Source organism: Odocoileus virginianus, chromosome 33, assembly GCF_023699985.2.
Source record: "Odocoileus virginianus isolate 20LAN1187 ecotype Illinois chromosome 33, Ovbor_1.2, whole genome shotgun sequence".
Taxonomy (NCBI): domain Eukaryota; kingdom Metazoa; phylum Chordata; class Mammalia; order Artiodactyla; family Cervidae; genus Odocoileus; species Odocoileus virginianus.
In genome coordinates, this window is record NC_069706.1 from 39,484,246 (window position 1) to 39,503,583 (window position 19,338).

Genomic DNA, 19,338 nt, shown 5'->3' on the forward strand with positions numbered 1-19,338 from the left:
GTCATGTATGGATGTGAGAGTTGGACTGTGAAGAAAGCTGAGCGCTGAAGAATTGATGCTTTTGAACTGTGGTGTTGGAGAAGACTCTTGAGAGTCCCTTGGACTGCAAGGAGATCCAACCAGTCCATCCTGAAGGAGATCAGTCCTGGGTGTTCATTGGAAAGACTGATGCTGAAGCTGAAACTCCAGTATTTTGGCCACCTGATGCGAAGAGATGACTCACTGGAAAAGACCCTGATGCTGGGCGGGATTGGGGGCAGGAGGAGAAGGGGACGACAAGAGGATGAGATGGCTGGATGGCATCACTGACTCGATGGACATGAGTTTGAGTAAACTCCGGGAGTTGGTGATGGACAGGGAGGCCTGGCGTGCTGCGATTCACAGGGTCGCAAAGAGTCGGACACGACTGAGCGACTGAACTGAAAGCAACTGAATGAAAGAAATTAAAGATGACATAAACAGATGGAGAGATGTCCCATGTTCCTGGGCAGGAAGAATCAATATTGTGAAAATGACTATACTGCCAAACGCAATCTACAGATTCAGTGTTATCCCTATCAATTTAGCAATGCCTTTTGTCACAGAACTAGAACAAAAAATCTCACAATTCACATGGAAACACAAAAGACCCCGAATGGCCAAAGCAGTCTTGAGAAAGAAGAATGGAACTGGAGGAATCAACCTTCCTGACTTCAGTTTATATTACAAAGCTACGGTCATCGGGACAGTATGGTACTGGCTCAAAAACAAGTACAGACCAATGGAACAAGACAAAAAGCCCAGAAATAAACCCATGCACCTTGGGTACCTTATTTTTGACAAAGGAGGTAAGAATATACAATGGGGCAAAGACAGCCTCTTCAACAAATGGTGCTGGGAAAATTGGACAGCTACATGTAAAAGAATGAAATCAGATCACTTCCCCGTTTCTTTTGCTGAATAAACTCAAACCCTGGACATAGTGTATGAGGTGAGAAGGGTGGAGGCCAGCCTCGGGACTCAAGGAGCAGCTCGTGATGGGCTCCGCTGGGCTCTGTTTGAGGTCAGCTGCCCGGATTGGCCAGAGGGTGCCACCACAGAAGCCCACTGTCCCCACGCAGCCAGAGCGCTGGGCAGGCGGTGGCCAGGGAGAGCAGACGTCTTCCGTGATACCAGAAACACAGGAACTGAAGTTAAAGTGTGACAGATGAGTCCGTGGTAGAAAGGAGGGAAAGGTCGGCCAGCGGGGAGATGGAGTGGCAGAAACGACCCCGTGTGCGATAGGGAATCCCAAGGAGAGCGTGCCCGTCCTGCCCAGCATCCCGGCAGAGGGCGGAGCAGGGCCAGGCTGCAGGGAGTCTCTTACTCATGGTGGGTCTCTTCGGGCTTTTTGCTTCTTCTCCATGCAGTTTCGGTGGTGTGTGTCTGCTGGGAGTCTGTCCGTTTCACGCAGGCTGTGTAACTCTGGGAGTCCAGCTGCTGACGAACTCCCTTTGATCCTTTTCACTCCTGTAAGGTCTGTGGCGCCGCCTCACCTTTCATTCCTCACTGCAGTGACTGGAATCTCGCCTCTTTTCCTGGCTCAGCTGATCCAGCTACAGCTAAAGCTTTATCAATTTTATTGATCTTCTCAAAGAACCAGCGTTTGGCTCAGCTGATTTTCTCTCTTATTTCCTACTTTCCATTTAACTTATTTCTGCTCTTGTCTTTATTAATTCCTTTGTCTGCTTGCTTTGGGTTAACTGCAAAAGCAGTTCAGTGGGAGCAAGATAACCTTTTCCATAAATCGTGCTGGAGAAGTTAGACATTCATAAAGCAAAAAAGGGAACCTTTTGTACAAAAATTAACTCGAGGTTAATCACAGACTTCAATGTAGAACTTAAAAGTAGGAAATTTTTATTCAAAAGGGAGATAAAATCTTCAGGATCTAGGCAAAGAGATCTTAGACTTGGCACCAAAATACAGTCTGTGGAAGGGAGATTGTTAGACTACAAACTTCTCCTCTGTGGAAATCCTGTTAAGAGATGAAAAGACAGACAGAGACCGAGAGACCATTTGCAGACCGCGGACCTGACTAGAGCAGTGCTCTCAGCACTGAGTCGCATATAAACACCAGTTAGAAAATGGGCCGAGGACTTCCCCGCGGTCCAGTGGTTAAGATCACTGCAGGGGCCCAGGTTCCAGCCTGGTCAGGGAACTAGGATCCACATGAAAGAAAGGGAAAGGGAAAATCGCTTAGTTGTGTCCCCGACTCTCTGTGACCCCGTGGACTGTAGCCCACCAGGCTCCTCTGTCCATGGGATTCTCCAGGCAAGAATATTGCCATTCCCTTCTCCAGAGGATCTCCCTGACCCAGGGATCGAACCTGGGTCTCCTGAATTGCAGGCAGATTCTTTACCGTCTGAGCCACCAGGATCCCACGTTCTGTCCCGCATGTGTCCCGCGTGCCAGCCGAGACCTGGCGCACCCACATCAACAGTCAGCCAGCCTGACCCTGCCCGGGCGTCCACGACCCTGGACTTGAGCCGTCGGTGAGGCTGCCTCACGTTGCAGCCTAGGGTGGAGCCAGCTCGCGGCTTCTGCTCGGCCTGCAGAGCAGTTGGGGTGGGGGTCCCTGTCTCGTTTTAAATCAGCGCGAGCTGTTAGGGTTGTTCCATGACTCAGAGCGCAGTGACCGCTGGAGCTGCGGGGTCGCTGCCCAGAGCAGCAGGTCCTGAGCCCAGGGCTGTGCTGGGCGGTGATGCCCCCAGGATGCGTTCCTGCCTCGGGCCCCGCCAGTCCCTGATGACCCGCTTCCTGCAGCCCTGGGCTCCGAGCTCCGCGCCTTCGCCTGTGTTGACCCGGGCAGGTTCTTGTCCTCAGGCAGCCGGGGCCCTCTTCCGAGAGGGGGCCTGGCACCTGCGGCTGTTCTGGAGCCGGGCCGTGTCTCACGCCCAGCTCTCCCCTGAGCAGGAGTCACCGAGTCTCATTGCGCTGCGGGCTGTGCGGGGGCAGGGCATCCAGCGGAGGGGATGTGGGGTGAGGTGTGGTGAGAGCTGCCTGTGTCCCTGCCCCTGAGAAGGGTCCCCAAGGCTCCACGCATCGTGCAGGGGTGGACGACCGCTTCCCGGGCCCTCGACCCAGCCTCCGTTCCACGGGGAAGGAAGCGGCGGGTGGAGCAGGTGGGCCCTCCCCTTTATGGCCGAGCTGCCTGGTCCACGAGGCCACCCGCCCTCCGTCTCCAGCCTGTCAGTCCCACCTAACCCACGGCGGGCGGCCTCCATGTGGTGGGCGGCCTCTGGCCTGCTGTACTGGGCGGGCTTGCGGGGGCCGCGGCCTCCTCCCTGGCTGGGGCCCGGGCAGGGAGGTGCTGGTGGCCCTGGCCCCACCTCCTTGAAGGGCGCCCACGCCGGGTGAGGCCCTGCTATGGGAAACTGCAAGCTGGTCAGGCGGGGGCCAGGGAGGCGTATCGGCTGACATAAATGAACTGGAATTGGTAAGAGAGCAGTGTGAAATCTGAGTCAGAGGGCTCCGGGAGGTCACGACTGATTCCCTCTCCCACCTCCAGTAGGTGTTGTGGATCTTTTCATCAGGAGGTTGAAGTTGCAGGAACAGGGCCGCTGGTGAGAAGTACGGAGACTCACAGATGAGCCGAGGCTTGTCCCCCGCCGGCTAGTGTGGTCTAGGGCGGAGGTGCCCCGGACCATGACTCAGACCTCAGGGGGCTGTGCCCGGCGGCGCCGTGAAACCGGGACCACAGTCCTTCCCGGAGTGGGCCCTGCAAGCGCACTTGGAGGTGCGCTGAACCCGGGGGTCGGAGCTCCCTTTCCAGTCGGGCAGCCCTCGCCTCCAGGGGCCTGCTCTGCATCTGAGCTGCGAGCGATAAGTCCACCGTGTAATGAGGCTGATGGCCACAGCGGTGAAGGAAAGGCGCCTCGGGGGTAGGCTGGAGAACCAGGGAGGAACGCGCTCAGGTCCCCTGTTGAGCAGCGGGCGTGGATGGCAGGGGCCCAGCAAGCTGCTGAGCGCCGAGGTCAGGGTCTGCCTGCTCCGGCTGCCCCAGGAGCCCAGCTGTGAGGGCGTGGAAATCAGAGCCCATGCCAGCGAACCAGCCCATTAGGGAAGGTTAAAAACGCGTGTCCTCCGTCTGCTGTGGCCGGGTCAATGTCTTACTTGTTTAGGAAGCCTTTCCATCAAGCGCAGATGAATAGTTTTTGCCACGTTTAAAGGGGTTCCGCTGCCTCTTGCTGAAGCCCGGCTCCTCCAGCCCATCCTGGGGAAGCGTGTTGGGCGGTGCATGTGCTGCATGAGCCTTGGCGGCTTCGGGAGAAGCCAGCGAGACACGGACGCGTGGCCACTTCTTTCAGGCCGCTCCAGGAAGTGAACAGAACTGCCTTCTGTTACAGTTGCCCCCTAATCCATTCATCATCCACTGGGCGGCCTGTTCACCCAGGTAACTGGAGTGGCTGAGTTTTGACTTCTCTGAAAACATGTGCCGTGAGAGCCATTTTCCCCTCCAGCCTGGGTTGAGCTGCGTCTCCGGGGACCTCTCCTGTGCGGGTCCTGAGGTGTGACCCCTCCTGCAGGGGCGGGGTGGGTAGGTGCCCACGGCCACCTCTCTGCCTGCTGTTCTGGGCCTCCCTCTTGGCCGCGGCGGCCTGGAGGGGCCGGACTCGATCCTTGGCTCCCAGTGTGTCCTCAGGCAATGCCAGGGCTAGCACTATCCGGGTGACCTCAGGCCCCGGGAGCTTGATTTTCTCGGGAGGAAGACCTGGGGACCTTGGGCAAGAAGTGCCAGCCCTTTCCTGGAGCGCGGTGGGTGTGGGCCGGCCCCGGCTGCGTTCCGCGGCGGCGTGGGTCCTCTTCTGCTCCATGCTTCCTCCCGGCCCCGCTCTCATCACAATAATCACGGCTCCCACAGAACCTCCTCTGCTCCACTGTCCCTCCCTGCCCCAGACACGCAACGTGACCCTCAGGCCCTCCACTCCCAGCCCTCCTTCTCTGAGTGGTGGGACTCCGGGGAGCCTGGCCGGAAGGCCCACTCTCTGCCGCGTCGCGCCTTCGACTGCGGGACACCTTGGCCTCCCTGCGAGTTCTTCCTGCTCGGCAGGCGTGGGTGGGCGGAGTTGGTTCTGGGCTGGGGTTTTTTCCGAGAATCTGTGAGTGTTAACTGTACAGCCAGAGCCTTGCTTCTGAAACTGCACAGTATCTTATATCTTTAATACTTTCGTCAGCTTTCTATCAGCGTGTGACGTGCTTGCGGAAGACGGTTTCCGCGGGTTAGTCTAAATGGACTGTGCAGCGTGTGCCCGCTGGTGCTTGTTTGAGCTGCTCACATTCGTTTCTGTGTGACGAATGTGCCATCCTAGAGCTTTCCACCGTCCTGCCGACGGATGCTGGGGTTGCTTTCTCGGCGATGGTGAGCAGTGCCACCGTGGCGTCTTCTCACTTGTGTTTCGGTCACGCACACGCACGACTTCTGTCTGCACATCCCTGGGAGGCTCTGGCACGTACTCACCTGCAGAGCTGGGGTGGCACAGCTGGCCGGGGAGCTGTGACGGCTGCAGGCCTGCGGCAGGGCGCAGGCACTCCTGTGGCTTCAGAGTCTCGCCCACACTGCACGCCGTCCACGCTGCTCACACCCGGCCGTCCCGCAGAGCCCCCCCCCCCTCGTGTTTGCCGCGTGTTGTGCCTCCCGAGGGGGGGGTGGGGGGGACACCCCTACTGTGCTGGTTGGCCGTTTGGAGGTCCACTTTGGTGAAGCCCCTTCCAGGTTCTCCGCCCTCCCTTTTTCTTTTTCTTCCTGGCCTTTTTCTCCCTGATTTGTAAGAATTCTTTGTATATTCTGGATACTAGGATTTTACCAGGTATTCGTTTGCAAGTACCTTCTCCTGCTTTTCGCTCTAACTTAACAGAGCTCTTAATCGTAACGAGGTATACTCTTCCGAGTGTGAACGTTCCTTCACAGTTACCACTTTTTGTGTATCTTCTGTTTAAGAACGCTTTGCTTGCCCCAAGACACTAAGGTGTCTTTCCATAGTATTTTCTGTAACGTTTTGCCTTTTCACACATAACTTCACAACACAAAGCTTTATCGTATTTGGCAAGCTTGGTTTTCTGCCCACAGGAATATTCAGTTGACTCGACAGCATTTTTTGAGAAGATGGGCCTTTCGTGCTCCTTACGTGCGCCTAATTGCCCCTCTGTGCGGAGCTGTCCCAGCTGCTCTCTCGCGCAGGAGCCACACCGCTGTAATCCCTGAGACGGCGGTCTGGTAGGGAGCCCACCCTCCTCGCCAGCCGACTGCTGGCACTGTGGGCCGACCACCACCCTCTGCATCTGCATGTCGAGCTTAGAGCTCAGCCTGTCAGCTTCCACCGATAAACCTGCCGAGGTTTTATTGGGGATACAGCGATTAACTAACATCTTTATAATGTGAAATCTTCTGATCAGCGAACGTGTTTTTGTCTCCACGTTTTTAGGTCGTTAATTTCTCTCAGTAATGTTTGCAAAGTTTTCTGGGTAGACATCTCATCTCGTAGGGTTTTTTTTTTTTTTTTTTTAATGATGATGTTATAAATGGCATCTTTTCCAGGATTTCCTCTTGGAACTCTTTTTGCCAGCATGTATAAATGTAATTGAATGTTGGATGTTGACTTTGATCCAGCAACATGACTAAGCTTACTTGTTTTAATAATTTATCTGTAAATTTTATTGGGTTTTCCACCTTCGCAGTTGTGTCAGCTACTATTAGTAGTTTTTCATTTCCTTCTGATCTTTACGCCTTGTTCCGCTGCTTAGGATCCTGGTACTGGCTGGAGCAGGGACGTCAATAACTCTGTTTCAGACCCTTCCCTCCCACCCCCACCACAGCCGAGGACTCGGTGCGGGCATCTGTCAGATCAGAGAGGGTCCCCTTCCTCCTCTGCTGAGGGGGCTTTTCCATCCTATGGTTTTAATCCTGAATAGCTATTGAATTTTAATCAGATGCTTTTACTGCATATATTGAGCCAATCATGATTTTTTTCTTTATTCTGTTAACTTGGAGAATTTAATTAATTGGTCTTCAAATGTTAAAGCAAAAATGCATTCCAGGAATTAAACAAACTTGTCTGTGGATTGTCCTTTGTAAGTAATGCTTTATTTGGTTTGCTAATAAGCAGTTCAGGGATTTTTGCATCTGTGTTTATGAGAGATCTTGACAGTTTTTATTTCTTACAGTTTCCTTAGCAGGTTTTGGTGTCATGGTTTTTCTGGCTTTATAAAATGCGTTAGAAGGTTCTCCTTTCCCTTCTTTGTTGTGTGAGATCGGTGGTGTTTCTTTCTTTAAAGTTTGGTGGAGTTACCAAGAAAGGTGTCCGGACCTGGGGTTTCTGTTGGGAAGGTTCTGTATTGGGGCTTTGATTTCTTTTAATAGCTTGGGAACGATTCAGATTTTCTTTTTCTTCTTGATTCAGTGGTGATAAACCTTAAAAACAAACAAAACAAAAAAAGGATTGTCTATTTTATGTAAAATTTTAAATTTGTGTGAAGTTCAGTGTATCTTGTTAGATTTAAAAATATTTCTGTGGTCTGTAGTTATGTCTTCCTTTTCTGTCTCATTATTTGTTTTTTTAATCTCTCTCTTGAAGTATCTCATCAAGGTTCATCAATTTTATTAATCATTTGGATGAACCAGCTTTTGGTATTGTTGACTCTATATTCTATTTCATTAATTCCTATTTTTATATTTACTGTTACCTTTCTTTGTTTTTCTTGTTCTGACTTTCTCAGTGGTATAGGTAGTTGATTGGTTTTATCTTTCTCTTCTGATATATTCATTTAAGGATGTAAATTTAGATGCAGAGTTCAGGATTGATATATTGTATTTTTCCTATTTAGTTCAAAATACTTACCAGTTTCCACTGTGACTGCGCTTATACGTACCTGTTAGCACTGTCGTCTCTACACGTCCATGGGACCCTTTTCCTTCTGCTGGAAGGATATCCTTTAGTGTTGCCCCTTGGTGTGGCTGTGTGCTGAGGAGCTGTCTGAGTTCTTCTTGGTTTGGAAGTGTTTTGATTAAACTTACTTTCAGAGGACTTTCCCGCTGGGTGCAGACAAGGTGGGCAGCCTCCCGCCTGTGCCCTCTGACGGCCCCTTCACTGTCTGTTGACTCTCACGGACTCTGTTCAGAAATGCGCGGTCCGCTGACGCTGGCGGCTGACCTCGCCTCCCTTTCCCGTCTGAACCGTCTGTCCTGGCGTCCTCCTGCTTCCTCCGGGACTGGTCCGGGGCTGGAAGGCTGGACTCTGAGCTGCCTGCTTGGAGTTGCCTCAACCTCGTCCCCGGGTCTGCCATGGGCGTGAACCCCGATGGACGCAGGAGTCGTAGCCGCAGGGCAGTGCACAGGCGGTGTGGTCCACAGGATGTGTGCAGACCCTCTGCCTGTTCACCCAGGGCCTCTCCCTCTGTCCCGCCCGGCCAGGCCCGCTCACCCCTCAGCAAGTTCTGTGCCTGGTCCTTGATACCTGGGGTAGCACGAGGCCGTGGTGTTACCAGCCACCGCGTCTGTTAGGAGTGTGGGGCCGGGCCTGGGCTTGGGGCCCTCGGCCGTCCCTGCCCTCCCCTGCACCCTCAGCTCGTCTCTCCCGAGATTGGGTTGTGCTGATCACGTGACCAGCAAGGGTGGCGGGGACACAGGATTGTGGGGTCCCAGGGAGAGACGCCCCACAGGGGCCGGTCTCGTCTGCCCGGCCCATCTCTGCCGACCTGTCTGTTCAGGGGTGAGTGGCCACGCTCGTTCAAGTGGAAACCAGAGCGTTTCACCGCAAGTGGACTCTGTTGTTCCAGAGTCATTATGGGATCCAGCCAGCACAGTTCTCGTGACTTTGTAACTAATGAGAAAACAGTTTCTCTAAAACAGACAGCAAACTTTCAGCTTTGTGTCTTCTTCTTTGATAGCCTGGAGACGTAACAGAAGAGAACGGTAGTGAGAGGCGGCATTGTGGAGATTTACGGGTCAATAAAGGCAACAATTACTGCTTGTTTATGAAAGGAAGGCCCTCCCGCCCGGCCCCCACGTGCCCCACTGCTCCGTGCTGATGCCTCTGTAACCAGCTCGGAACCATAAAAGTCAATGGGAAGATAGAGGATTTCAATAAAATTATGACACTCGATAAACCGTCCTGTTGGAAACAAATTTTCCACGGGTGTGTGACCAGTTGCAGTTGGACTTGTAACTTTAATTTCTCACTTATTGGATTTTTTGTCATCACCTAATGATGAAGTCTGTGTTGGCTGGGGTGATGGCCCAGCCGGAGGCTCGCGAGACCACTGAACTCGGCAGGCAAGGGCCCGTGGGCTCCCCAGGGAGACAGTGTGGTCCTGTGAGCCCCCAACTTCTCCAGTCTCACCTGAGGAGGGGCCCAGGCCGGCCCAGGGGCCGCGCGGTGCTCAGGCTGCAGGAGTGGTTGGGGTGCATCTGTCTGGGGCAGGCAGGCCTCCGCTCACAGAAGCACCAGCTGAGAGGACGTGGGCAGAGGGCCTGTGGCCTCGCCCCCCGGTCTGTTCCAGGTCTGAGAACGTGCCTCGGGGCCAGTGCCAATGTGGGCTGACCCTGCAGCTCGCCTGGTCGCTGCCCTGGTGGGTGTGGGGGCTGCGGGGGCACCGGGAGGGTGTGGAGCGAGGTTGCGTGACCCTCTCCAGCGGCTGCACTAGGACGCCGCACCCGTTAACACGTGGATCTGTTTGCCCGTATGTACTGGGTCGCTGCTGTCACTGTGAGCCTCGTGGGCCCCAGGGCCGCGGCTGGGCTCTTGGTCCAGGACAGTGTCGGTCATCCCTGGCAGCCTGCAAGAGCCGCTGATGAGGAAGGACGGAGGCTCGGGGGGCGAGGATCAGAGCTGGGACTTGGCTGTGGTCTCGTGGGCACGTCTTCTGGGTTCTGCCAGCCCAGGCGGAGGCCACCCAGGTGTGCGTCCTGCTCCCCAGCGCAGCTGGCACGCCGCGGCTTCACCCACCAGAACCCCAGGCTCAGACCTGCTGGAGCTCTCAGGATCTTTCACAGGAGGCGGGAGCGTTGTGCATTGGTGCCCCGTGAGCCTGGCTGCGTGCAGGGAGCTGATTCTCTTTAATTATGTCACCCATGTGGGCCTCGTCGGCGACAGCTGGGGGCGCAGGGCAGGAGGAGGGCAGGCGCCCATGCCCAGCTCCTACCCGGGAAGAGGTGCCCCCTCCACGCTCGCCCTGGTGTCAGGCCCTCAGTGGACAGAAACCTCCTTTCCTGGAGTCAGAGCGGCTCCACTCCTGGATGCAGGGTGGCCCGCAGCCTCCCAGGACTTCCCGGGTCCCCCCGTCACAGCGTCTTGGGAAGGCCCTCCCGTCCGGCTCAGGTGTGGCGCCCGTCTCCCCCGGGCCCTGGCCTCCTGGCTCAGGTTGTTAGCCTGTACATCGCTGAACGGTGACCTGACTCCTGTCGACTTTTAGGGGTGTTCTCGGGGCCGCGTGATCAATGTGTCCCAGGAAATCTGAGCTCTGTCTTTACTGGGCACCATCTTTTGTCCCAGACACGGAGGAGGGGGGCCAGGCGTGGCTGGGGCATGCTGATGCCTTGAACTCTGGCCTCTTGCATCCCACGAGCTCCAGGGGAAGGAGAGCCCCCCCACCCCTTGCCTGTGAGTCTCCAAGCACAGCAGGCCCGATGGTGCCACTCGAGGCTGGGTGGTCGGTGTGCGCCCCACCCGAGGATGGCACTTGGGCCCACTGCTGCAGGCCAAGCTCTGCTGGGGTTCAGAGCAGCCAGGGCCCAGCCTGGCCTTGGTCCTCTGCTGGGCTTGGTTCAGCTCAAGGTCTTCGAGAAGCCTGGCAGCCTGTCCCCAGACTTGGGAGGACAGCTTGTCCCGCTCTGTCTCTGATATCACCTCGCCCCTCCTCCGCCCCGGCCTGACCTCTGCCCTCTTGCCCACAGGAGCGTGACGGCATGCGGGCCATCCTGGGCTCCTACGACAGCGAGCTGACCCCGGCCGAACACTCGCCCCAGCTGACCCGCCGCATGCGCGAGGCTGAGGACCTGGTGCAGAAGGTGCACGCTCACAGCTCGGAGGTGGAGGTGAGTGCTGGGCCGGGGGCCCGCACCCCGAGGCCCCGGCCGTGCCCCCCGAGACGCTGATGAAGAGTGATGGGGGGCCTGCACCCCAAGTCCCTGCCTGTGCCCCCCGAGATGCTGATGAATAGCGATGGGGGGGCCTGCACCCCGAGGCCCCGGCCGTGCCCCCCGAGACGCTGATGAAGAGTGATGGGGGGCCTGCACCCCAAGTCCCTGCCTGTGCCCCCCGAGATGCTGATGAATAGCGATGGGGGGGCCTGCACCCCGAGGCCCCGGCTGTGCCCCCTGAGACGCTGACGAGAGCCCCGCACGGGGGGGCCGCACCCGAGTCCCCAGCCGTGCCCCCCGAGACGCTGATGAAGAGTGATGGGGGGCCTGCACCCCGAGGCCCCGGCTGTGCCCCCTGAGACGCTGACGAGGGGGCCGCACCCGAGTCCCCAGCCGTGCCCCCCGAGACGCTGATGAAGAGCGATGGCGGGGAGGGCCCACGCCCCGAGGCCCCGGCTCTCTGTACCCCGAGCCCCGCTGTGCTCCACGCACACTCGGTCAGGTCATCGCCAGCTGGCCGTGCTGACCTCATGGCCGTCCATCCAGGCTTCCCCTGTGTCGGTGCTGGGGGCTGTCTGTGCCCTCAGAGCACATTGGCAGCGTGGTCACCGCCTCACCTTGTCCTCACAGCCCCAGGCCGGGGGACACCCGGCCGCCTCTCAGCCCCGTCCCCTGTGAGCCCTGACTCCCCCGGGTCCCCTGAGACTGTCAGCTTTGGGCAGAGAAGGCCCTGCCCCCGCCTTTCCTGTAGTCAGCAGGGCCGCAGGCGGTCCCTCTGCGTACCCGTCCGGCTCGGCCTTCCGGGAGCTCAGGGTGGTGGGAGTCACAGTGCACCCGCGTCAGCGCCCGATTGCCGCTGTCATTGTCGTCACCCGGGAGCCCACGCAGCTGGTCCAGGCGGGCAGGCGGCCCCAGGCAGAGGAGGGTAGGGGAGCGGGCTCTGGCCATGGCAGCACCCTGCCCCTGTCCACATCGGGCCTCCCAGCCCAGCCTCGTGTCCTCTGGACGCAGCTGTGAGATGGCTTCCTGCCCTCCGCCCAGGCCATGTTGACCCCAGGGCCACGTCAGGACGGACGTCCCCACTTATGAGGCTGGGCACTCCCGGGACCCGCCGCATGCTCTGGACGTGGGCTCTGCCAGGCCCCGCCCGCCCAGCAAGGCTGTCGGTGGTGGTGGACTCGCCTTCTGCGTATCCTGCATGACAGGGAGCCCCTGAGTCCTCCCCTGAGCCCCACGAGAGCCCCACCTGGGCCTGAGCCGCCATCCCTGGAGAGGCTCAGGCTCAGAGGGGCTGAGCGGGGCATTCTGGGCAGGTGGACAGAAGGTCAGCAGGCAGGTGAAGGGCGGCTGCCCGCCTCCGCGGTGGAAGTCAGGACTGTGCCCACCCTGCAGGGAGCCATTTGCCCCCGGCGCCAGCAGGAAGCAGCAGACGGAGCCAGGCGCCCTGCTCGGGTCGGCGGGACGGGGGCAGGTCGGGAGCTGTGCTGAGGGGCCCGCGCGGCACGCAGGACCCACAGGACTGGCTTCTGCTCAGCCTGGGCGCTCGTCCTGCTCGGCTCCCCCCTGTGTCTCAGAGCCTCCTCCTCCCTGCTTCCCCCCACCGCCCCGGCCGTCTGCTGACCCCTGTGCCAGGCACCGCCTCCATGGGCCCCGGGGCCCGCCTGGTAGGAGCCCCCGGGCGCCAGGCCCCCGGCAGGACAGGCCCCGAGCTGTCAGCTGCGTGTCCACTCCTGCGGCCCCACGAAAGGGGGCAGCCCCGAGGTGTCTGACTGACCCCCGCCCCCCAGGCCAGTGGCCCCACCCGGCCCCGGGACCTGCTAGCGGGGCTGGGGTCCTCCTGGCGGCTCCTGTTGTTGTGTTAGTAACAGTAACGTCTCCTGTCTCAGAAGCTCGAAAGCTACCCACACTTGGAGACTTCAGAAGCTGCTTCAAGCTGCTGCCAGACGTTCATTGGTTGAGCATCACATACTGACCCTTCCCTGGTGGCTCAGACGGTAAAGCATCTGGCTTACAATGCGGGACCTGGGTTTGATCCGTGGGTCAGGAAGATACTCTGGAGAAGGAAATAGCAACCCACTCCAGTACTCCTGCCTGGAAAATCCCATGGACGGAGGAGCCTGGTAGGCTACAGTCCATGGGGTCACAAAGATTCGGACACGACTGAGCGACTTCACTTTCTTTCTTTCACATCACATATTGACAGACGGTAGAAACATATGTAACTTTATAGAACCTGTTAGTTAGTGGTTGTTTGGAGACTCCAGGTGAGTCCTCCGTCACTCAACGCTGAGCTGTGAGCACTGTTGGGCTTGGTGGGGAGGAGCCCCGACCTGCCTGCTGTGAGCACTGTTGGGCTTGGTGGGGAGGAGCCCCGTCCTGCCTGCTGTGAACACTGTTGGGCTTTGGTGGGGAGGAGCCCCGTCCTGCCTGCTGTGAGCACTGTTGGGCACTGGTGGGGAGGAGCCCCGTCCTGCCTGCTGTGAGCACTGTTGGGCACTGGTGGGGAGGAGCCCTGTCCTGCCTGCTGTGAGCACTGTTGGGCGCTGGGGGGGAGGAGCCCCGTCCTGCCTGCTGTGAACACTGTTGGGCTTTGGTGGGGAGGAGCCCCGTCCTGCCTGCTGTGAGCACTGTTGGGCACTGGTGGGGAGGAGCCCCGTCCTGCCTGCTGTGAGCACTGTTGGGGCTTGGCAGGGAGGAGCCCCGTCCTGCCCGCTGTCTCAGGAGCTGCAGCACGCAGCGGTGCCTGCAGAGAGCACAGCCCCAGCGTGCACAAGTCCTCATGGTGTGCGCGGAGCGAGACCTGGTCTGGGGCGGGGGGCGCCCGGGGTCCGGCAGGCCTGGTGGCGGGTGGGGCTCCTTCTCCCCGCACTCCACTCCTCGCTCCTCTCTTCCGGCGTCGTCCCTCTGCTTGGCTTCTTTCTGCTCTGTCTTGGCTCCGTCTCTCTCTGCCTTCGCCCCCTCCCCTGTCCTCCCTCTCACCTTCCTCTGCCTCGGCTTCTCCTTGGCCTTTCTCCGGCCCGTTGCTCACCCCAAGCTCCTGCTCCTTCTCAGCAGGCTGTGTCCATGAAGGACCCACAGTGAGGCCTGTGGGCTGTGTGACCACGTGGTCTTGACGCTCAGCTCGGGGGCCATCGCGTGAAAGCAGCCACAGGCCCTCGGTAGATGGTGGGCGAGGCTCTCTGTTAATAAAGCTTTACTGACAGAACCGGGAGGGGGCTGGATTTGGACGCAGGCTGCAGTTGTTGGCCGTCTGTCTCAGCGCCTCTCTTCTGGGACCCCGAGCACCCTGCTGCCGCTGTGGGAGCTACCATGCTGGCTCCACGGGGCCCGGCCAGCCCCCCGCACCCAGGGCAGGCACCCACGCACAGGTGGGGGGACGGGGCACTCCCCTGGCTTTTACTCGCTGGGACGGAGTGGGAACCACGGGGGTGAGCACAGGGAATTTGAAAACACATCCACTTCTGACAGAGCCATCGCATTTCACCCATTTAGCTTAATCAGCCAGTGCTAATGGGAAATGTGTTTTGATTCTGGCAGAAACACTCAGTGCGACGTGCCGGAGTGTTGAGCCTGGGAGAACCCCAGTAGCCCGGGCCTGCCGCTGCCTTGCACGGCTTCCGTTTGTTCCGTGTGATGAAGTGGCTGCGGAGGTTGGAGGCGCGTGTCCTGAGTCCTCTTCCGTCAACGGAGCCAGAAACACGCAGCTCACGCCACCGTGACTCGAGATGTTAGCCTGAGTTGTGTCTCTAGCTATTTAATTAAGCAGGTTACGGTGCTGTGGGCTGCATGGAGGTCTGTGGGAAATCCCAGTTCCATAACGTAGCAGGTAATTCCTGGCTGCAGCTCGGGAAGAGCTGGACGCCGCTCCGCTCCTCCCGTGACTCATACCCGGGCTTGCGTCAGAGTTTCTGTGCTCACCTCCCGCCTGCGGGGCTTGGCCCTAGGAGGAGCAGCAGCTTTTGAACCCTAGGGTGTTCACCAGGTCCAGGCTTTTTCTTACTCATGAAAGGATGTGTTTGGTGCTCTCCTTGTATAAGGAGCTTGAGCTGACTCCTGTAAAAAGCGCAGCTGAAACAAACTGGAAAATCTTGAGACAGAGTTCCAGGATGAGCAAGAGCTAAAGAGAAGTGGCGGGGAGGAAGGAGGTGCTCTGGGAGGAAGGAGGTGCTCGGGGAGGGGACAGCACCATGCCCGGGCCGCCTCTCTGGCCGCAGGGACCCGAGGGCAGAGGCCAGGGTGATGGGCGGCGGCCCGTGCTGCTTTTAGTTTCCCGAGGACCCTCTGGGCTGTTTCCCGTCGTTGCTGTGTCGCTTTGCATCCCCCCGCCCCTCCCCCCCCCCAGCAGCGCAGGACACGTTCTTGCACACTCACTCCCTGTTGGGTCTTGGTGACACTCCCCCAACAGGTGTGTGGGGATCCCTCCCTGCTCCTGTTTCGCGGCTCCCGGACGGCGGGCGATGCCAAGCATCTTTTCTGTTGGCCATTTTTATTCTTCTTTGGAAGAACGTCTGTTCAGATCCTTTCACCATTTTTAAATTGGTATTTTTTTATATATACATTCAATCTTACGAGTCCCTTACATACGTCGGATATTACCTCCTCCGGTCCGTCATTCACACGCACGCTCCCCCGCTCTGCAGGCCGCCCTTCCTCTGTTTCCTGTGCTGTGCAGAAACTTTATAGTTTGTGTTTCCTGTTTCTGTCAAAAATGTCAGTGGACTGTTGATTGAGTTGACTTTGAATCTGTAGCTTGCTTTGCAAAGTATGCACTGTTTAACAGTATTCTTCCAATCCGCAAACACAGAATATCTTTCCATTTATTTACATCGTATTCAATTTCTATCATCAGAGTCTTGTATTTTCCAGTGCATGGCTCTCTTACCTCTTTGGTTAAATTTATTGTTTTTATTAATTAATTTTTGACTTTGCCGGGTCTCAGCTGCTGCCTGGGCTTGTTCTCTGGTTGTATGTGGGCTGCTCTTGGCCACGGCTTCTCCCGTTCGGAGCACGGGCTCTAGGGCGAGGGGCCTTCAGGAGCCGTGGTGCGTGGGCCTCGTCGCTGCAGCTCCCGGGCTCGGGAGCTCGGGCTTAGCCGCTGTGGCACACGGGCGGACTGGATCTTCCCAGTTCCGAGATCTGGCTTGTCTCCTGCATTAGCAGGTAGATTCTTTACCGCTGAACCACCAGGGGAGTCCTGTTTTATCGTTGTTTGATGCTGTTGTCCTGGGTGTTCATTGGAGGGACTGATGCTGAAGCTGAAACTCCAATGCTTTGGCCACCTGATGCGGAGAGCTGACTAATTTAAAAAGACCCAGATGCTGGGAAAGATGGAGGGCAGGAGGAGAAGGGGACGACAGAGGATGAGATGGTTGGGTGGCATCACCGACTCAATGGACATGGGTTAGGGTGGACTCCAGGAGTTGGTGATGGACAAGGAGGCCTGGCGTGCTGCAGTTCACGGGTTTGCAAAGAGTCGGACACAACTGAGCGACTGAACTGAACTGAGGCTGTTGTGAATGGAACTGTCTAGTTTCTTTGTCAGGTGGCTCACTGTCGGCGCACAGAAACGGCTTTTGGAGGTCGGGGCTGTGCTGGTCTTTGTTGCTGTGTGGGGACTTCCTCTCATTGCGGTGCGCAGGGGCCCCTCTCGATTGCTCTGTGGGCTTCTCGTGGTAGCTTCTCGTCTCAGAGCCTGGGCTCTAGGGCACGAGGCCTTCAGTAGTTGTGGCGGCACCAGCTTAGCTGCTCCGAGGCACGTGGAATCTTTCTGGACCAGGCGTCAAACCCATGTCCCCTGCACTGGCAGGCAGAGTCTTTACCGCTGGACAGCCAGGGAAGCCTGAACTTTTGTATATTGATTTCTACATATTCACTGAATTTGTTCATTAGTTCTAATGGTTTTCTAGTGAAGTTTTAGGATTTTCTATACATAAGATCGTATCATCTGCAAGGAGACAGTTTTACTGCTTCCTTTCCTGTTAGATGCCTTTTATTGCTTTTTCTTGTCTGATTGCTCCGGCTCGGGCTTCCAGTGAGAGTGAGTGTCCTTGCCTTGTTCCTGATCTTAGAAGAAAAGCTTTCAGCTTTTCACTGTTGAATATATTACCTGTTGGCTTTATTATGCTGGAAAACATTCCTTTGGTACCTAATTAATTTTGTTGTGAAAAGATATTAAATTTTATCTAATGTTTTCCCTGCCTCTGTTGAGATGCTTATGTTATCTTTATCCTTCATTCTGCGATGCGGTGTTTCACCGTGACTGATCCGTAGATGTTGAGCCAGCCTTGCATTCCATGGATAAGTCCCACTAGATCACAGTGCACGGTCTGCGAAACATGCTGTTGAATTCAGTTTGCTAGTGTTTTGCTGAGGATTTTTGCGTCTGTGTTCATCAGGGTTATTGGCAGATGTTTCATTTTGTTTGTGTTCTCTTGGCACCCTTGTCTGGCTTTGATATTGGTAATGTTGGCCTTGTAAAATGAATTTGAATGTGTTCCCTTCTCTGATTTTTTGGAAGAGTTCAAGGAGGATTGGTATTAATGGTTTTTTAAATGTTTGGTAAAATCCACCAGTGAAGCCATGTAATCCTGGGCCTTTCTTTGTAGGGAGGGTTTTTTTTTTTCTTCATTAATTCTTCTTACTCATTATTGGTCTGCTCAGACCTTTTTTTTTTAAGGTTTTTCTTGACTGTATGTTTGTAGGAGTTTTATTTTTTACGTCGTCCAGTTTGCTGGTGTCAGATGTTGATCACAGCAGTTCTTTAGTCTTCGTGTTTCTGTGGCATCCTTTGTGATGTCTTTGCTCTCATATTTACTTGAGCTTTAGCTTTTTCCTTAGTTCAGGAAGAAGTTTGTCAGTTTTGTTTATCTGTTAAAAAGACAGCTCCTCATTTTGTTGACCTTTTCCGTCTGGCCCCTGGGTGGTTGTCTGAACCCGCGTCCTCTGAGGGGATAACTGCAGAAAGCTGTGCCTTCCCCTTGCAATGCCCTCCGCCTGGATGTTCTTCCAGGTCAAGTGGCTGGGACACCCAGACCTGGGGTTGGAGGGCTGGTGAGGAGAGAGCTCTGGGGGGGCGGGGGCTGAAGCCTGGCACTCCCGCAAGTTCCAGGGCGCTGGAGCTGTGGTCCCAGGCCCACTGCCCGCAGGGTAAGCAGGGGTGGACTGAGCCGGGACAGGGGCCAGGCAGGGGCCCCATCTGCCCCACGCTCGCTTCCTGGTGAAGGCGCGGCTGGGGTGCTGCCGAGATGTGCTCCTCGATCGACTAGCGTCTGTCTCTGCACTTTGTCACTGTCCTGTGTGTGCAGCGAGCCGGAAGGCAGGGCCCTGAGGCTCCAGTCTCCTGCTGTCCCTGTGACCTTGGGCGCCGCCTGTCCTGCCTGCCCTAGGGTGGCGTCCGGTGCTAGGTCGGAGATGAAAGCAGCCCCTCGCGGCCTGGGTGCAGCCCTCACCTGCAGCAGGCCGTCCCTGGGCGCCTCCTGGTGACCTCCGGCGGCCCCTGAGCCGCTGGCTCCTCTGCGTGCCTGCCCCGCCTGCTCCGCTCCACACAGCGCAGCAGCCGGAGGGAGTGTGTCCCCGAGTTCTCAGGGTGGCCGTTCCCGTCAGGAAGCGCCCTGGCCTGGGCTGCGCGAGCTGCCGTGAGGAGTCGCTGGCCAGAAGCTCCCGGGTGGCCTGCTGTCATCCCATGTCCTCACGGTGCCGTGCCCCCGTGTAAGACTCACCCGGCAGGGTCCCCCCTCTTGGCACCACCTCGGGGTCCCCCCGGGTGCAGAGTGCGCCAGCTGGGCGACCGCCAGCACCGTGCCTCCTCTCCCAGGCGAGGAGCCGGCCCAGGGCAGCGAGGGCTCCGCCGGCCTCTGTGCCTGCGTCCAGACCTGGGTGTCAGGGCTGCGTGTGGCCTGCGGCCGCCCCTTGTCCTGCAGCCACGGTCTCCCGAGTGGCCGGGGGGGGCGTCGTGTGGCCCCCCTCCCTGCGGCAGCCTCTGTGCACAGCGTCCCCTCCTGCGCTCTGTCCTGCGTGTCCAGGGCCCTGCCCGGGCCGAGGGAGCTGGTGCGGTGGGGCCCGTCTCCTGCGTTTCCATCCCTCCCTCACACCCAAGTTCTGGGGGGCCTGCCCATTGATGCCAGGAAACCGCTGTTTGCGGGGTTTCGTTGAGGAGGGAGGGTAGACCTGGCACCTGTGTTTTCATTCTGCCCCCGCCCCCAGCAGCCTTCCTGGAGCCTGGGGGCCGTGGCGGCCGGGTCCTGCCT

The 19,338-nt window shown here is 57.5% G+C and overlaps 1 protein-coding gene across 6 annotated transcripts in view; it reads left to right on the top strand.

The window, feature by feature from the left end:
* The window catches only part of MAD1L1 (mitotic arrest deficient 1 like 1), a 230,999-nt gene that overhangs the window by 125,279 nt on the left and 86,382 nt on the right, over positions 1–19,338 (top strand). For 5 of the 6 annotated variants that reach the window (XM_070460540.1, XM_070460539.1, XM_070460542.1 and 2 more), the window contains one exon: positions 10,907–11,047. In XM_070460540.1, coding sequence (XP_070316641.1) covers positions 10,907–11,047 — 141 coding nt within the window. Of the gene's footprint in view, positions 1–10,906; positions 11,048–12,989; positions 13,213–19,338 lie in introns of those variants that run through there. The other variant, XM_070460545.1, reaches the window with a different exon arrangement.